We start from the raw sequence: 18,529 nt of genomic DNA on the forward strand, positions 1-18,529 counted from the left end.
ATTTCTGTTATCAGACGGACTTTATACTCGGAGTCGGTTCCGTCGAACAACTTCAAATCACACTTCGGCTCCCCAAAGCAAGGTACGTGAGAACGTGAATCATGACAAGACCTCGAAAACATCGTCAACATTTTCCTCAGCTGACTCACCCACGGCCGAGTAATAGGAACCTAGTAGCGGTAAAATCTCTTGACCACAAACGGGTCAACTTTCTGGAGCGCGAACGCGAACAGCAACCACGAGGCGCCACCTAAACCTCAACCTACAACTCGGGTTGATTGTTCATCACCCATCACTTCCACCCTTGATTTCTCCAGATATCCCATCCTCATCTTAGTAACTCCCAAATCAAGTTTCATTGCCCCCCACCAAACTCCACTTGTCCGTCACTTTCACTGCCCTCGTCCTTCTCCGGTGATTGAAGGCGCGCCTTTAGCGCCTATGCCTTCGTATGGCCATCGATGTCCTCCGCCGCCCAACTCATCCTACATTATGCTGCCGGTCACGCCGTCACGGAGTTATTCAATGTTTCGGGCCTCAACCGTTTTTCCCAGGCCCGCAGCTATTGTGGATTGTACTGCTCGTATCTTATCAGCATCATCGTCGCCGGGTATCCCAAAATACGACCCTACGCCGGTACCATCCACTGCCACACCCATGAGCTCGCTTTCCGTATAAAAATGAGTATCCACCTCGCAACTACTACAGGACAAGCTTCTCGTACTCACGAACGGCAATGATGACTTCGACGTGTTTCCGTTTCGGGGTCCTTCGTCGAAGTTGGACGAGCTTACAACATAGATGTTCGAAGGAACTAATTAAGGGACTGATAACATGGTACCATGGACTTGGACAGAAGATCAAGATGCATCATATGATACAACTTCGCAGCTTTCGTGTGCCGAAGATGTGATATGGCGTAATTATAACGATGTCTCGTGCCACCGCACATGATGTTGAGCGTTTAACATTGAATGATCCTGCCACGCCCTGATTGTTGGGGCGTAACTTTAGGTCTCCTTTAGTTTGTTTGGAGTTGTTGAAAATGGAAGGTGATGATGTAAGGATCATTCAATGGTCCGTTCAAGTTCCCCAAGAATCAAATATTCACTTGTAGTTAACATTGCATGTCAATAAGCTGACTTGACGTCCGCAAGACTATTTTCGTCGCTTGCTCGGGTACTACTTCAATCGAGTCAGATTCTAGGATTGTTTTACAGCCGTCATGTAGATCCCACCCCAAGCCGCCGTGACGGAACACCGAGCAATCCCCCATTTCTCATCTCTCCCGGAGTGAGAGATACAACACCAGGAGCACAGATATAATAACCCGGTCCGTATGTTGGCAGCCATTCTAGATCTAGCACATCAATTCTAGCACGTCAAGTCTCATCATCAGCTGTATCATCATGCTGCACATCGGGGAGAACGCTGGGATCGAGTGCATGAAGTGCGAGAAAGGACGAAGATGAGTCCGGTCAGATATGCGTCTCCATTGAAACTTGAATTCAAGCCCTATAGCTGAAGTCAATTCCTCACTCTCGCCCTCATCGTGGCACTGCGCCTACTCATTTCATGTCCGAGTACAGGATTTACACTTATCGATTATCCAGACGTAGTACCTCGGGGGTAGATCTACTTCAATCAGTGAGTATGTCATTTTCCATTTGTCATCTCACGATACATATTACACAATACAGAGATGAAGATATTCATGCCGTGGCCAGGTATTGACTCGCGATGTACTAGTAGGACCTCACATGGACCTCAGCCCTGGAAAAAGTGCTGTCACGCAGGTACCAGATTTGTCGCCCAAATACAATGTCGTCTGTTCTCGATGTTCTCCCTCTTGGCCTAGCATTCTCATTCGGTTTCTCAACGCTTACGGTTGCTAGCTAGCTGTCATTTGTTTATCGTGATGCTCGTCTCTCATGTGACCAGCCAAACTATTTTCAAATTAATTAATGTCATACGTATTTGAAATACTGGAAAGAAGTGATCAATTTTCTTCACATCAATATGTTTTGTATTTGAATATCGGGTAGTTCCGCGGGGCACATCTCTATTGTTGTTGGGCGTGGCTTCGCCGAGTTGGCGTATCGTGGCCCGTGGTACCGCCATACCGAGCAATATTTAAGATGCCTTTTGCGAAATTTCGTGGACGGTTAGATCATGTCTTATTTTTTGGAATATCAAGCAAACCTAATTTCTTCTGAGCATCATGCATACCATTGTTTGTGTCATCCTTGCACCCAAATGGCCTAACTTTTTGTAGTGCCGGAGTTGCCTCTTAATCCCCTTCGGATATGACATTCTCTTCCCAGTTGTCGTCAGACTGATAAGTGCGAAATTGATGCACCAGAAAGTCAAGCCACTGGGTGAGTGTTCGATATGACGATGTTGTCTGGGCGCATATGAGCATGGATGATACCGAAAGATGCGGGGGTACTCACGGGCTTTACAAGGTCCTGGTACACTGAACTAGGGTACTGAATGGGGGTCTTGGACAGTTGTGAGGTTCTCGCCTGGGATGTACAGATATGGCGCGACCTTTATCGTGGCGTGAAATGATCGACCCAAACCATAGAGCTGGCCCGGAGGATGATAGAACCCTAAAGGTGCCCAAAGCGTCTATGACAGACTTCGACTTTGCATGCAAATTAGATCTCATACTCGCGGTAGTACTAGCTTTCTTTCCACAATGAACCATCGAAAAACTCTTCTCCTATTGAGGGACACTAGTCATCGCCCGGCGCAAGTGCACAGCAGCTAGCCGTGGCTTTTTGTTGGTAGCGGATAAGGGGATGGGACATCGTCTTGGGAATGAGTGCGCATGGTTGGTAGTTGAAACGTGGACCATGTATTTTGGTTATTACAGATTTGGGAAGGCTGAAAGGGGGGTCCTCGATTTCGACGAGTAAGACCTAGTATTCCGTGAAAGGGATATTGAATACCTTGCAGATGAGACCGGCGCGTCGCGTCAGCCTCACCCATGCCGCGTCAAGGCCGCGTCACACCTCATTCATTGAAGTTGAATTGGTTTAACATGCCTGAAGCGTCTCGTAATTTTAAACCACCCGGAAACTGAAAGAGTAGGAGTCAGGAATTAATGTAGGCTGGCTGGGTAAGCTGCTAACAGCCTTGACGTGACATTTTGCCTCGTCATAGCTGCGTCACGGGCGCACACTCGTGAGATGACCAGAAGGGATAGCTTCCGCCTGGTTTCTCGTCGTGCAGGATCATTCGTCAGGCATAACCATTCTGGGAAACCCTTTCACGATAGTATAAAAGTCATCTTCCTGTCGTCACTAGAGCTCTCAGAGATTTTTCGAGCACCTCAGCAGATCATACCAAACAATGCGTTTCTCCTTCCTCACCGTTATTGTTGCGTTGACAACATCTATCATGTCTGTCACAGCAAGGCGGCCAGATTGTAGCCCACCGGATGGGAATTGCACCGTGGACAGTGACTGTTGCGGTCAATATAGTGTCTTTGCTTTGCATCCAGTTTTCACCTGATGTGACTCACCCTTTGCGCCTCAGCCCCAGGGCAATATGTGCACTAGCCAGCCTCCCGACCAGGGCGGCCCACCATGAGAACAAGCCGGTTTGCAAGTACACATTAATGTGTGTTTCCGCTTTCGTATTAGTACTGTTGCTAATCGAACAACTTGAATACGTAGGACGCTGCTGATTGAGAAATGAGTAGAGGCGATACTTAGTTGAAGGAGTACATGATATAAGTGAATTGAAGTATTTGCGTACTTGATGTGGCCATATGCGCTCGCTCACAGCTAAGATGGTTCAAGGAGCATCTTACGTGCAAGCTGAACATAGCGTAGGAGTTGTATTGTTCGGACTGCAGGTGCCGCCGGCCCAACTGAGTGGTAGCATTACGAGTTACAAGCATCGTTCTGAATCGTACCAAGCATGGGCGACTCGATTGAGTACACGGGCTACAGCGACGACTTTTTGTACTTAGTAAGCACGTAACCAGTGACCTCGAACAGTACTGTCACTTACTTACCGTCGGTTCTTCAGCATCTATTCTTGCTTTATTGAAGTCTCCGATGCTGCGCCAATTTGACTGGTAAGGCTTAGCATTTCGTGAAGGCAAATGCCTTGCTGATGAGACTGGACGAGGATTTCTGGTTGTTGAAAATAGTAGTTGAAAAGAGTGGCTGGAAGCGACTTCCTTGTGCAAAACCGTCTTCCGCCATCATCGCGAACAAAGGAATCAATATTGTTCTGTTCAGATTTAGATGAAGTTGGGAGCTTCACGACTCACGAGACGTTCACGTTAATAATAAATAAGGCTCAAGCGCTCACCTCAGCTTCAAGCTTAGTAATCCTTCAGTCGAACCAAAGTTCAAACGCTTCGCCGACTCGAAAGACAAAGTTCCACCCTTGTATGCTTGGTATAAGCAGCTCAAATCTTTCAATCGCGTCTGGTCGAAACTAGTTGGCCATCTTACCTTGTTTAGAGAGTGGGCCACGAAATGAAGCCCAACGCAGGGTTTTTGTCTCTTGCTGAAGAACTACAATTCAATATTTTGAGCTTCCTGTCTTGCCGAGATATTCTTCGTTGTACATCCGTGAGCCCAATTTATCATCGTGTTGATGCTATCGTTGTCCTAGATGGACTTTCATACTTATGATTATTGTCTTGTAGGTATGTAAGGCCCTTCGCCAGACGTACATGTCCTCCTCCGAGCTTCAGTACATCGTTGAACTCAGTGGCCAACGGTTGCTCCGTGTCCCCAATACGGACAATGTCAACATTCCTGTTTCTAAGCGCCTACAACTCTTGAGGGATAAAGCTCACGCGTGGTTCAAAGTGGACGCCCACTCTTTCGAAACAGTCTCTCTACCGAAGAACATGCACTCTGACGAGAAGTTCGTCGTAGATGGGCATATCTACTTGTGGGATAAGGACGAAGACATGGCCACAATCGTTCCGATACTACCAAAGCCTTCACAAAAAACAGTCAAGCGCGACTGGTCTCCAGGAACATTGTTTTCAGTTCCCGACTCAGACGGCCTCGATGTGTTCATGGACCCAGCACAAAACCTGATCGCCACCGCGTATGCCGTCACTGATGATACACTCCAGTTGAACGAGGAGACACTCTACATCGACCTTAGAGTCCTTGATAGTGATGGCGTGCACCCCCACGCTGCTGGACGGACATTATTTCTGTCGGTGCCGCCCGCATCCAAGGATAAGTGCCTTGTTACAGAAAGTGCAAAACTTAAGGGATTTGGGAGGCATCTCGCTTTGCGATGCTCCTTCGTGTATCCATTCGAGGGGATGTGGCAGCTGCATATTTGGGACTGGCAACACTCAACGACATCTAATGTGAGTCTCGGCCACAAATATTTAAAACACTCGACAGCTAATTCTCAATCTAGAGCGTCCTCAGTGGAACGAGTTTCTCACCAACCCCAATTGATTTTTGTTTTCTCGAAAACAATAGGTTGCTCGTTGTCGCCGCTGATTTGAAGCTCTATTCGATCGAGGATATGTCGCAGACGCCACAATTACTGGCGTGCTTCATGATGCCCGTCTCATTTCCGAACGTCCGGCGCTTCCTTCCGAAGGATCATATCGATAGCTCCCCACAGATACAAATCCAACAGGCGATGTACACTTCAGACCCTCAAGACCGGCTGTTATGTATTACCATGGAAGCGAGATGGGCCTACGTCATTTCAACGAGGATTTTCTTCAATCTTGACGGAATGGTGGCAGCAACACCAGTACCGTGGGAATGCTGGGGTCCTTCAAATACTCGTATTTTCGAGCTCTCAGGTGAATCCATAGTTCACGTTAGCGGGAATCGAATTCTGCAAGCATTGTTAGAGGGCACGTCAGCCTCGGGTTCCTTGAAGCATACATTACACATCATGGACTTCAGCCCGCTAGCTGTGACGAACAGACGGGGTCTAGGACGAGTGGTGAAAGAGCCATCTACAATACTAGACTTCGACGAGTGGACTGGCAGGCCTGCGAAAAGCTTGACAACGTCCCTGCCTTACGTCGAGGTCTTATTGGACAGAAAGTTTGGTTCTGCTGAATCGGAGTTAGCAGACGTGTGGGTCGATAAGGATAGAATTTATTTGCTCAACAGGAAGTGGGATCAGGAAGTGGTAGGTTCTGCACATTACGCGATAGAGTATAACGAGCTTGAAGTCGTTGATGTTTAGAGTAGATTTATATCTATGTAGTTGCACTGTCGTGCGACATACATTTGGATGACGATTATCATCCATCATCCATCATGGACCTCGGCACCATTTTCCACGGATTCTCAGGGCCCTTCTTTCAGACCCGGTTTTCTTGTAGATGATAACTGGCCTCTCAGATCCTGCGAGCGCGAAGAAATGTGCCCTCTCTCCTCCTATATAGTGCCAGTCTGTAGTCTACCCTTCCGCGAGCTCTGACGTCGTCTCCAGAATCGTGGTCCCTCCATGATGTCTCTGCATGCACAGCCCCTACTCATACCTCCTAGTATCAGAGGCTCCTTTGCTTCTAAATTTCATTCTGGGTGAAGTACTAATCATGGATGGACTCGTGCGGCCAGGATATGATATCACCTTGCAGTACGTCGCCGTCTGTGCTTGCCTCTAGTAGCACTGACAGTGGCCCAGTGAACGTTGGTTATCAAAATGCTTTGACGCGGTACACCATTATTTGCGTGTCAAGCCTCGCCTATATCGTGTTTGTCATATCCACCCATACCTCATCAATACTGCATCAAGCTTCGCCCGTGCTGCGTCAGCATTGTCCATGCCACGTCAAGGGCCAAGGCTGCGTCAAACCTCATTCATTGACGTTGAGTTGGTTTAACATAAAATGACACAGAGACAGGAAGAGTGGGTGGGGGTATAGTCAAAAATTAATGTAGGCCGGCTAGGTAAGCTGCCAATAGCGTCGACGTAGCATTTTTGCCTCGTCACAGCTGCGTCACAGGTACATCATGACCGATGCAGGACCACGCCAAAATAACTACACCCACGAAATGATCGGAAGGCAATATCATTCGCCTGGCAGGCATAACCATTTTGCCAATTTTTTTTCATGACAATATAAAAGCAAGCCATCTTCCTACCGTCACCAGTGTCCACCCCACCTCAAATAAATCATCAGAGCACCTCAGCAGATCATACCACCTCAAACAAACAATGCGTTGCTTCTTCCTCACCTTTATTATTGCGTTGACAGCATCTATGATGTCTGTCACAGCAAGGCGGCCAACTTGTAGCCAACAAGACGAGTTTTGCGAGAAGGATAGCGACTGCTGCAATCCGTCTAATACCTGCGGTGCTAATCAGTGCGTGCAAGCTGGCACGGACATCCTACCCTGAGAACAAGCCGATTTGCACGTAGCGACACACTAGTGAGTGTTTCTGCTTTTGCATTGGTGCTGTTGTTGATCGAGCAATATGTAGAACGACGCCGATGCAGAAATGAATAGAGATGATATCGGGTGGAAGGATGACTTGATATGAGTGTATGAGATACCTGCGTACTGTTTGGTCTAGCATAAACAGAGCACCATGGGGTCAGACCAGCCAGCCATAAATCAAATGCATGTTAGCTAAAAGACGCGCAGTTTGATCAGATCGAAAGTCTGCTTTTCACCAACTCTTTACTGTCTTTTATTCGTTCACTTAAAGGCCCAACCTCATCTAGAATAGCCTGTGGTATTATTCCTTGTTCGACCCGATCCAACTTGTCAAAATCAAAAGCATTTCTCGTAAGCACTTCAACTTCTTCAGTCCTTTTCATCTCTTCAAGAGCTTCAAATTCAGCAGTAATGTCGTCAAGCGAGATGGTCCCTGCACCAACAAGCAGGTCATCTGCATCGCGAGGCTCGGTCAAGAGTGGAGGACCAGAGGTGCCCATGTGACTGAAGGATGCTTCGAGAACCTATGTAGTCTCGACAGCAATGCCAACCTCTTCACAAGTGTGTATGTGAGCATGTCGACGGGGGGGGTGGTCTTCCCAGCCTCAACAGCTTTTATGCCAGCGCTGTGGTGTCAAAGGTTTGCATGAATTTTGCTGAGTGTATCAAATGTATCAACTGAGAGATTACACCGTCGCATGGATTATGTCGTGCCGAGATCAGAGAATGTGCGCTCTACTTCGCCTGCATGCCGTACAATTCAGAGGATTGCCACAGCAAAGACCTCGAATGGGTGGATTTCGAGATTGATTGGGAGGTTTTTCCACAAAGAAAGGCCGTTCGCTTGGCCACTAGCGAATGGAGCTAGTGGCTGATTATAAGCTTGCAGGTCATCCACTGGCAAGAGTTTTTAAATCTCGCATGCAGCCGAAAGCTAACATGGTAGTCCCCGTTCACAACTTTGCAAGTCGACTGGGACATTTTCTTGGCGCAGCGAAGAAGTTCTAGCATGCAGTCAGCCAGCGAGGCTTAGTGGGACTCAACATCAGTCTCGGATACCCTCGAGTTCTGCCAGGTTCTGCCACCCTCCTCTCGCATGAGTTCTGCCGTGGACCAGTCACCAGGCACAACCAGTTTTAGTACCAAACCGGCTGGCAAAACTTCCGAGTTCTGCTAGCAACACAGCTAGTTGACTAGGACCCGGAGCTCAACAAGACGGTCAAGACCTGTGAATCGTGATACAAATCATCAACTTCAATATCTGGCGTGGCATTTTGCTTCGTCACAGCCACGTCACGAGTGCATCACGACTGAGGCAGGCACGTCAAAATGGCTACAATCATTTCGCCAAACCTTTTCATGATAATAGCCCCAGAGTCCCACTCAATTCCATTTTATGTCTTATAAGTAATTTACAAGTGACAGACCTCGTGATAATGAAAGCAATAAAATGAGTCCTACAGTGTGTTGCATATCAAACTGCAGTACGAGTTTTTGAAAAACTCGGCCTCCCAGCTTGCCTTGACCGCGCTTAAAAATTTGCATCCAAATGCGTTCAAGCGAGCGGAAGTATCACTTTCCCTAATTTGGATGCAAAAGTCGCGGTAAAGGCAATGAGGCCGAGTTTTTCAAAAGCTCATACTGCAGTTTGATATGCAACACACTGTAATTGAGGTCGTTCTGATACACAGCAGCGCGCACTGAGATTAGAAGATGTCAAGCTAGCACATTGAACGACGCAGCTCAAAGGTTCGAAGTCCAATGTCAACAGTCATGGATGATGGATTCTATTTTCTCTCGCTTGCTTTTTCCCCATAGTTCCCCATCATCCCATCACAATATACACTCGTTCGCTAAAAATGGGAAAAAATGTAATTGAGTAGGGCTGATATAAAATCAAGTCATCTTCCTACCGGAGCCAGCGCCCACCCATCTCAAAGAAATCGTTCGAGTCCTCAGTAGATCATACCACCTCAACAAATTGTTGCATTGACAGCATCTATAATGTCTGTCACAGCAAGGGAACCACTCTGTAGCGGACGTGACGAGAATTGCGAAAAGAATAGTGACTGCTGCGATAAACAAGCTGTCTGCGGTGGTGGTATATGCATCACTCCTGACTAGTGAGTGTTTCCGCATTCATATTGGTGCTATTGTTGATTGAACAATATGTAGGACGCTGCTTATTGAGAAATAAATAGAGGCGATGTTGGGTGGAAGGAGGACATGATACGGGTGTATGAAGTATCTGCGTACCGTTCGGTCTTGGGGTAAACAGAGCACCATGGGTTAGACAGGCCAGACATAACTCGAATGCATGTTAGCTAAAAGACGCGTAGTTCAATCAGATAAAAAGCCCACATTTTCACTGTCTTTTACACCTTCACTCGACAAGGCATGTAGTGTTTTCTGTCAGTCTCGTTTAACCATCTAGTTGGGGCTCGACAAGACAGTCGAAACCTGCCAAACCATCAATTTATCTGGCTTCCAGTCGATATAGACCTTTCAAGATATGAAACCATATCAGCACCAACCATCAACGTGCCATATCCTGGTCGATCGCTCAACGTCCAGACAGAGTCTGGGTCAATATCGTGACAGTCGCTGTGCCGGCAATTTCGTTATCAAAGAGGTGTTGACGTTGCCTAACATTGGACAGCTCACAGCTAAGACGAGCATCTGACATCCAAGTCGAGCATCATGATAGCGTAGAAGATGTACTGTTTGAGCTGCAGGTGCTGTGGGCCCGACTCAATGATGGCGTTATGGGTTAGAAATATCATTCATACCAAGCATGGGCGACTCTATTCCTTCAAACGAAGTTGCTTGTTGAAAAATGCAACAAGTCCGGGTATTTATGAGAAAATGGCCCAAGGGTTTGAACGATTCGTAGTGGTGGTTCTTGGATCTAGAAACCAGGCAGTATAAGGAGAATTCAGGAGAGAGGAAAGGGGTAAATACCAGTTTGGGTCGCCAAGATACCAGCTGTCTCGAGCTTGATTCATGAATATTTGAGCACTGTTCAAGTGATCGAAACTGTGGGGATTGACCGCGCCGCAGGTTGTGCAGTAACATGTTTAGCTGAGGTGCGCGATTCAGGTCGATTCCATCAATTCTACTGGGTACAAGGCTGCTAGAAAAACGCAACAAGCCCCCGGCGTTTATGGAGAAATGACCCGAGGGTTTGAGTGATTCATCGGTTATTCATGGATCTAAACACCAGACAGCACAACGAGAAGATTCGGGAGAAAGTAAGGCGTAAATACCAACTTAGTTCGACGGGTTATATATGCACTGCATACCGGCTTGAGCTCGCCACATGGATACCTGATGATCGGCCAATGGTCGGAACTGTGCAAGTCGTCCAGTAACAAGTCTAGGCACTTCTGAGGGCCGATTCCGCCAAATCTAGCGTATATCAAAGGCTGCTGGAAGACGAACATGCCCAAGTTTACTGCATATATCATCGCCATCTCGATATCACCATCTCTGTAACCCTAATACTTACACAACACTGCCAGCGTTGTGCCCTCAAATGGACCAGCATGTAGTAAGCAACGTTGACAAGCAGGATATGGGGCAGAACAAAGAACACTTACATGGAGATTCCTCTACGCCTTACAGAGCTCGCGATGCCATTTCGAACTACGCCGACCTGGTCAGCTTTAGGGATTAGGAAGATATGGTTTGCTTCGTTGAAATTTATTATTTTGATTTATCCAAACATTCGGGTGTGCCACGCCGCGGGAATTTGCACAGATCCTGTATGACAACGAGCGCTGTGTACAATGTAAACATGGGTCCCATGGGAGGTCGTAGTGCGCGTCACGATAGTCCGGACGAAGGCCTATACTGGTCTAAATTACATAAACTCATGATCAGGCCACATCGCAGCCGATTGCAGCCGATTGCCATTGCCAACTGGACAGCGGCGATTTGGCGCCCTGAGTGAAACTGGCTTTATAACTCTAGTACTCATCGTTCCCAGTCTTCTAAGGCAAACATGTCGGACCCGGTCGCTTCCAAGTCTGGCTTCCTATGCATGTACATGAAGAACCATCCTGATACATTGGTTGCATATGTCAAATATTTCGGGAAAGTCGAGGGCAACGTGCTCACTGCTGAGATGTCTGGCATTGACTCCAAGGTAGGCCCAGGGAAACGGACGTCCTATGCTTGCCTGTGTTGACAAATCTACCAGGGTATGACACTTGTGTATAAGCTCAAGTCCGGACAATCGAATACGACCCGGGTGTCATTCGAACCGCCGCTTTCAGGGTACGAGGAAGTCAAACCCCGGCTTCTGAGTATGAAGGCAGAGGCTCAGGAGGGTCTTGGTATGGTACGTCTTGATAACCTTTTCTTTCAGTCAGTCTTGTCTCTGACAGTTATATATATCCATGTACTATAGCTCAAAGCTCCACAAATAACCACATTCCAGATTCCTCGCACGACTGCTGCCATCACAGGAATCGCGTTGTTCGCATACTTCTATTTCCTTTCGTCGCCACCGCCTGACACTACATTCCTCTCCATACCTGTCGCCACTATGGATGCATTCTTCTCTCCAGCGCACGCGTTTAGAAACGCCACTGGTCTTGGTCTTTCCTTCCGAACCGCCTGCACAATACTCTGCACCATTCATGGCGCTGAAACGCTTTATACCTGGTCACTTTGCAGGCAATATGTTAAGGGTACTATAGTGACGGTGCGCCTGTCTCGCGACTTTCTGAGCCTCACACCTTAACTTTGTCTTCAGGCTGCTTATGTTGGCTGTACGATGATATTCGGATACCCGATGTGGACAGACCTCAAAAGACGCGTTCAACAGAAACGCATTGAAAGCGTTATGAAGGTTGAGTAATCAACCTTCTGCACGCTTGCTTTCCGGGGTGATTGTATATGTTTTTGTATGATGACATCGATGTACTTTAATGTTTCGGGCGTTTAACTTGGGCCTGTAGTTGCGACAATCGGTATCTTTGTTTTCAGGATTCAGGATTCTCAATGGGCTTCAATTAACTTCGGCGCATCACACTAGAACGATCTTGCCTTGTGGGAAGAGCTGCCTTTGCATTCGTCTGTCAAGGGACATCTTGTCCAAGTAATTCATCGGCCCTGGTGCCAATCACCAGGAACGTAGATGTGAGACCAAACCATCGATCCGGCAAGTTGTGCGCATATCTCGACTCAGTTTGGGGGACATTAGACTTGCAGCCACAGGACAATGCATATGATGAGAGATGGATATTCCATCTATATCTCTCTAGCACCGTATCTCATCACAGCAGTGGATGCACCGTGCGATCTAGCCATGATTGCATATAGGATCCAGAAGAGTCAAGCGAGTAATGAAACTACACAACGCAAATAATTATCAATGGAACGCCGAAACCGAAAAGAGACATACGATGATTCCCTTCGACAATTATTATTCTCCATCCAATGGTGGCCGCATGAATATGGACAAATCGTGCACAACGTGTGTAGGTCCTAAGCGAGGTCGAGTGAAGAACGGTGTATGGATGGGCATTCGCAAGCGAGAGGTCTGTATAGTACATTGAGTTTTCCAAGACGATCTAGAAACGGACGACAAACTCATGAAATAGTCAAGGGCACAAAGGCTCAAGCAATGATTTCAACAAGCACGTAAACTGTTTGCCATGGGGACCCAAGTTTTTGAGAGAACCAAAGGCAATCTCGTCATGAATACAAGACACCACACGCTAATAATACCGCGTATCAAGAACATAAATCTAGCTCAATTCAAACGAGAACCCACTCCAAAGATGAACTAACTATCGGTCCTTGAAGTGGTATAGCGACGAGTGCGAGTCTGGGGTTCGGGATGGACAGATAAATGAGGAGGCGTCATCATCCACGAACTAGGTGTTACCATCATGTGGGGTAATACTGATGCTGCAGGACGATAAAAACGCGTACTTGCTCTAATGAACGCTGAATACAGAAAATGATCACTGGTAAAACCAAGGAGGAACGAGACACACAGTAGTTCGCTTTATTCTCTACACTGGCAAACATAACCACTGCACGACAACGAGGTCCCAAGCAAGGTCGAATGAGGAACAGGTTTCTTTTTCTGGATGGGCAATAGGGCGCTCAAGCTCAAGACTGGAGAGCACGCCATTATAAACTGAGTTCGGTGGGGCAGAAAAAGAAAGGCGAACTCAATGATTTCCAAATCGCCGTGCTATCCAGCGGAGGGGACTTGTGAGAGCGGTCCTAAAGCTTGAAGGTCACTAGTGGGAATAACGATAAAACCATATGCAGACTTACAGACGAGGCTTGAACAACAGTACAAGTGTGCCACAATGATCGGGGTCGTTTGTCAACGAGAACGCCTACATTGGATAAGTATGAGATAACCTGGATGAGGGGGCGGATTGAATGGAAAGAGAAGAGAAGAGATAAGGCCTTACATATATATGTCGTCAGTCGATGGGTTTATATAGTCGATCAACAGACAAACGGAGACAAACGAGGAAGATCAGGCCCAGGGAGCACTAATATCGACGCACGGGGTGTAGACTCGCGTTTGAGCATCGATGCACCATAGTCGAACGTTGAGGAAATCAGGTCTTGCTCAGTTCTATTTGGGGCTTTCCGTGGTGCGTATCCGACTGTAATACATGAGATTTGAACATATGCACACTGGCACAATGAGAAACGGAATTTGGGAGATTGGGGTGTGCCTGTTCCGCTTAGTGAGTCATTCTTGGTGTTGGGTGGGTGGAGTGTCTTTTCTGCCATCTGACAGCCATAACAATTCTGCCAAATCGATTAGAATCGTGCCTATACTAAGTATAGGCAGGATATAAAAGCTGGTCGTTGCCCTATAGTGTTCCCCCATCCTCAGAGATATCATTCGAGACCCCCCCTCAGAAGATTCCATATCACCTCGCACAGAAAATGCATTTCTCCTTCCTCGCCGTTGTTGTTGCTCTGACAGCATCTATGTCTGTCAGTGCATGTGGCACGGGAGCTTGCGTTACAAAAGCAGATTGCTGCGAGACCATGGTTTGTGCACCTGAGGTGAGTATGAGCAGGTCGCTGTGCAACCGGGATTCAACCACATGACTCACCTGCGCACCCTAGCCTGGAGGTTCCAGATGCGTTTGAAAATTGAGCGGGCAGCCCGAGCGGCACGTCGCGACAGTCAGTCATGTTTCTGCTTTCACTTTGGTATCATGGTTGATGGTGCAATACCTAGTTCAGAGTGAATTTGTACAGTCGGTCTGGGACAAATTTTCGCGCTGCCTAAGCAATGGATGTTTGATGTTTGAACTTGTCTGAAAATGAATGACCGTGCCTAGTCTTGCTTATGGTCCACTAAGCTTGAGTTCGAGAAGCTGTCGAAACGAGCGATCATTGCTGTTGATGATTAATGTTGGGAGGCTGTAGGGCCGCCGTATGAAGACGGAACGCATTGCGCAGCTTGAATCTGTTCGTCTGATGTTGGCCTCGAAGGCTAGCTCATGGGTCTCTCTCGATGTGCGTGATGGAGCTAACGAGACACCACTTCGTTGCCGATGATGATTCGCGACAGGCGCGTTATTTTCTGGTATGTAGTTAACGCCCAAGGTCATAGGAGCACGCGTTATGATGAAAGTGAGATAATAAGGCCTAAGGCCTATTTACCGTCGATCGGTCAATTTGCGATGCCGGTTTATATAATCAACAGACCAAATGGAGACAAACAAGGAAGATCCGATGCACGGGGTGTAGCGTTTGGGCATCGATGCACCACTATTAGTTGAACGTTGAGGAAACCGGATCTTGCTCATTTTATTTTGGGACTGCCATGGCGCGTATCCGACTGTAATACGCGAAATTTGAACATATGCACACGAAGAGAAACGGAATTGTGGTGTGCCTGTGCTACTTAGTGAGTCCCAAGTTCTTTATGTTGGGTGGGTGGAGTCGTCTTTCCATCTACTCCAGCACATCTACTCCTTCGCGGCTTGAGCCTGGGAGGTGATTGCGCGGTGATGCGAAGCGATCGTTGATGGGGTAGTAGGTGGTGAGGGGATCCAAGATATCCAAGAGCGTTGGGAGGCGGTGAGTGTGAACTTTTGATTCTGATTTTGATCCCGGAGTGACCCGGGGATGGTGATCTCTATTGTTCCAGAGAATGTGCTTGCCTCCATCAAGTATATAATGCCCTAGTAGTGCATACTCTCATTCCTCGTATCAGCAGAGGCTAGTCCCAACTACTTCGTCATGAGGAACCACAGGACTGCTCGCAGCCGCCTGCTACAATGTGGCAAGGACCTTCAGACGCCTCTTCCATGCAGTCTACCAATGATCGTCGCTTATCTCATGCGGCCATGCACCGTGGTCAACGAAGTGTCACTTCCGGACCATTTGGTCATTCTTTGGCTGGCCCCGTAGGTCAAAGGGGAGTTCAAGCAAGCGCTCTGTCAGTTCTAGTCCAGCACCTGATGCGCTGCCAGTGACCTTTAGACTCTACCCATACCATACTGTATGTCGTACAATGTATTCGAAATGTTCAACGGTACGGTACGGGTCACTGTACGGTCATACGACCGGCTATACGGTCAAACGGGAGATGAAACAACGTCAAATTGTAATTCAGAACTAACGTGCAATATAAAACATGCCAATGGCTCGTTCGTACCAGCTCCTCCGACTGCATCGTTCATCGCTCGTGTTCATAGGCTCCTCCTGCCAACAGAAGCTCCTTCCCTCCTTCGCATACGCTTCCAAATCATAAACATATGGCGTCCTATATCACATGCAGCTGTAAATTGGCAGATTGCACTATGCAACTCCCGCAGTGTCGATTTCGAGAAAGACTCGGTGCCTGTCGCTCTTATATACGCTGACTGTGCCTGGGGGAGCTTTCCGTCGAGCTAAAAGGGTGTCAGCTTTGATTCGATACAGGATGGCAATGTTGTGAAGTTGACCCCTCATACTGGTTTCCAAGACCCGAACACTCTAGAGGGAACACCGCTTCGGAAATCCATTAAGCTGAGAGCTCTGGTATTCTAAGATTAGAACACGTATTGTCAAGTGCTGTTGCCAGGGACTATCTTGCATATGGGACGGTGGGGGAAACCCGGTGAAGATGTCGACTCAGTATGCTGGAGTCCAGATGGTGTGCAGGTTACAAAGATTTCAGCAGGAGGACGCAATCTTGAGGAAATTAAAATCTGGAATGCGTTGATAATGATCACACAAAATTATTTTTTCTGATTTGACGATTGGTTTTCAGTCGAAAATTTTGAATTTCACCGCGCAACTATTTGTTTAATTTTGTCCAGCGGTGCCCCTCATACAGCTGCCAAAGAATTAAATTTTAATGTTTGTGTGTTGTGGAGTAATAGACGTTGCCCAAAAAATGCGCGAACTCTAGTGGACATCTAGTAAGTACCAACATGATTGAATACCGGATCTGGCTTCCAAATTTGACAGAGCCTGTCCACTTCAAGTGTAACGATGTCGGCGGTCGCTTTCCATCTTTCTATTAACCATAAAAAATTCATACCGAAAGTTCTTCTCAAGCATGTTCGCTATCAAATCACTTATATCGAGCTCGCCTTGGCAATAGTACATTCGATTTCCAATCGTACGTCCGGGCCGCCGTCCCACAACTCCTTTGGTACTACGACAACTCAAGAAATAGTAATGTGGACGACCAAGTCGTGTCCCTCCTGCGTGACGAACTTGACATCCACTGTAGTTCCCTTTGCGCTCGTCTTCCGGACCTCAGCTAGTTGAGTCCAATTTGACTTCCTAGGGCCAGCCGTGTAGTACTCGGGGTGAATCTTCAAGCCCGTGTCTCCAGGCGCGAGGTCAATGACGGCGTCGCACCATACATTATAGTTATGGACGCCCAGCGTCACTAGGAAGTCCTCCCCGGCGCCATTTCTGAAGCGGAGCGCACCAGACGTGCCGCTGCCGCCCATGACGAGGGTCTCTATAGAGTCTGTGTTAGACCACGTCCCGCCATTGGCGTAATACCACACAGTTTTCTCGACGACCGTGAAACCAGGGTCGCCGGCAGTGGTGTCGATGGTTCTGACTGCGATAGTGTAAGGCATTATTTCTGTATGAGGGTAATATCAGACAACGTTGACTGGCAGATTCGTGCTAGGCTTTTCGCTAACCTGATTGCAAGGATAAGTAAACTGGAGAAAGCGGTGTACGTCGCAGGCTCTTTATACGACGCCCAACGCTGCTCGGCGTTTCCCCAGGACAGTTAGGCTACATAAAACAAGTCCCTCCGGATGTTAGTCTAACCGATGGTTGACGTCTCATAATTGCAGCCCGAGTGCCGGCCACAGACATTTGCAGAATAGGCCAATCGTCAAACATAAAACAGGACAGCGGTGTTTGAATTACAATGCATCTGATCAGATACCACGAATTTCTGCAGCTGGGCAGTGTAACGTCCCGTAACGTTCATTGACATGTGGTACTTATTAGGAACACGATTGATAGTCGGAAGTTGAAAGTTCGTTGACTTCTTATGACTCTACAGGGGTAAGATCATAATTTCAGAGCTTCAAGCTGTGAAGCCCTATCGGCTATGGGGAAAACCCCGCTATCCATATCAAACGGGTGAGTGCCAACCTTAAGGACCGCAGTACCCTACCGCTATCTAGCCGTACCGGGGGACTCCAAATATCTAGAATAACAAGCACACACAGTACACAAAACAACATCACTTCCCAACATGTCCTTCTAAGTTCTCAGCGCTTTCCGGACGAATGCCATTGATGCGGACCTACAGAGCGGAAACTCAGTTTGACTGTGATAGCATCGAAGGACTCCATATATAGAATGCGAGCACACATACCAGGTCCATAAGTAAACGCTATGTAATATCACGGTCATTTCCTACATGATCTGATGGACATGTGAGCAGACCTTCTCACTGAACAGCTTACTCACATAATTACGGATGACTCAACGTTATATTCCGTGCGTCTTCGTTATAAGTTTTTAGAATTCGCTTTTGATGCCTTTCTTGCGGATCATGGCCTTGCATTATATCCCTGTCTTGTCTCGTTCCCCTCCCCTTTGCCTTTTCCTCCCTTTCACTTTTCAACGCACACACAACCCATCCCAGCACC

The 18,529-nt window shown here is 47.5% G+C and overlaps 5 protein-coding genes across 5 annotated transcripts; 3 read left to right on the top strand and 2 right to left on the bottom strand.

Moving 5' to 3' along the window:
• The first annotated feature begins 4,027 nt into the window (after positions 1 to 4,027).
• DFJ58DRAFT_462027 (uncharacterized protein) lies at positions 4,028 to 6,346 on the top strand. The gene is made up of 4 exons (XM_041380503.1): positions 4,028 to 4,267; positions 4,316 to 4,595; positions 4,673 to 5,359; positions 5,413 to 6,346. The coding sequence occupies exons 2-4, from the start codon at positions 4,500 to 4,502 to the stop codon at positions 6,205 to 6,207; spliced, it is 1,578 nt and encodes a 525-aa protein (XP_041242289.1). The 5' UTR covers positions 4,028 to 4,267; positions 4,316 to 4,499; the 3' UTR covers positions 6,208 to 6,346.
• Positions 6,347 to 9,053: 2,707 nt separating this feature from the next.
• On the bottom strand, positions 9,054 to 10,013 carry DFJ58DRAFT_795696 (uncharacterized protein). Its single transcript, XM_041390540.1, has 4 exons — positions 9,771 to 10,013; positions 9,666 to 9,717; positions 9,323 to 9,588; positions 9,054 to 9,262 (listed from the first exon to the last, which is right to left on the bottom strand). The coding sequence occupies exons 3-4, from the start codon at positions 9,546 to 9,548 to the stop codon at positions 9,243 to 9,245; spliced, it is 246 nt and encodes an 81-aa protein (XP_041242290.1). The 5' UTR covers positions 9,549 to 9,588; positions 9,666 to 9,717; positions 9,771 to 10,013; the 3' UTR covers positions 9,054 to 9,242.
• Positions 10,014 to 11,316: 1,303 nt separating this feature from the next.
• On the top strand, positions 11,317 to 12,487 carry DFJ58DRAFT_795702 (uncharacterized protein). Its single transcript, XM_041390541.1, has 4 exons — positions 11,317 to 11,556; positions 11,611 to 11,751; positions 11,821 to 12,117; positions 12,169 to 12,487. The coding sequence occupies exons 1-4, from the start codon at positions 11,413 to 11,415 to the stop codon at positions 12,271 to 12,273; spliced, it is 687 nt and encodes a 228-aa protein (XP_041242291.1). The 5' UTR covers positions 11,317 to 11,412; the 3' UTR covers positions 12,274 to 12,487.
• Positions 12,488 to 15,793: 3,306 nt separating this feature from the next.
• DFJ58DRAFT_795711 (uncharacterized protein) lies at positions 15,794 to 16,420 on the top strand (the record flags this gene model as incomplete). Its single annotated transcript, XM_041390542.1, has 4 exons — positions 15,794 to 15,826; positions 15,882 to 16,017; positions 16,072 to 16,278; positions 16,353 to 16,420. Exons 2-4 carry the CDS (start codon positions 15,936 to 15,938, stop codon positions 16,418 to 16,420), a joined length of 357 nt encoding a protein of 118 aa, XP_041242292.1. The 5' UTR covers positions 15,794 to 15,826; positions 15,882 to 15,935.
• Positions 16,421 to 16,940: 520 nt separating this feature from the next.
• On the bottom strand, positions 16,941 to 17,932 carry DFJ58DRAFT_795714 (lectin 2b). Its single transcript, XM_041390543.1, has 2 exons — positions 17,705 to 17,932; positions 16,941 to 17,502 (listed from the first exon to the last, which is right to left on the bottom strand). Exon 2 carries the CDS (start codon positions 17,492 to 17,494, stop codon positions 17,066 to 17,068), a length of 429 nt encoding a protein of 142 aa, XP_041242293.1. The 5' UTR covers positions 17,495 to 17,502; positions 17,705 to 17,932; the 3' UTR covers positions 16,941 to 17,065.
• Between the last annotated feature and the right edge of the window lie 597 nt (positions 17,933 to 18,529).

This window comes from Suillus subalutaceus, assembly GCF_016647625.1.
Source record: "Suillus subalutaceus strain FC151 chromosome Unknown DFJ58scaffold_77, whole genome shotgun sequence".
NCBI classification, from domain to species: Eukaryota; Fungi; Basidiomycota; class Agaricomycetes; order Boletales; family Suillaceae; genus Suillus; species Suillus subalutaceus.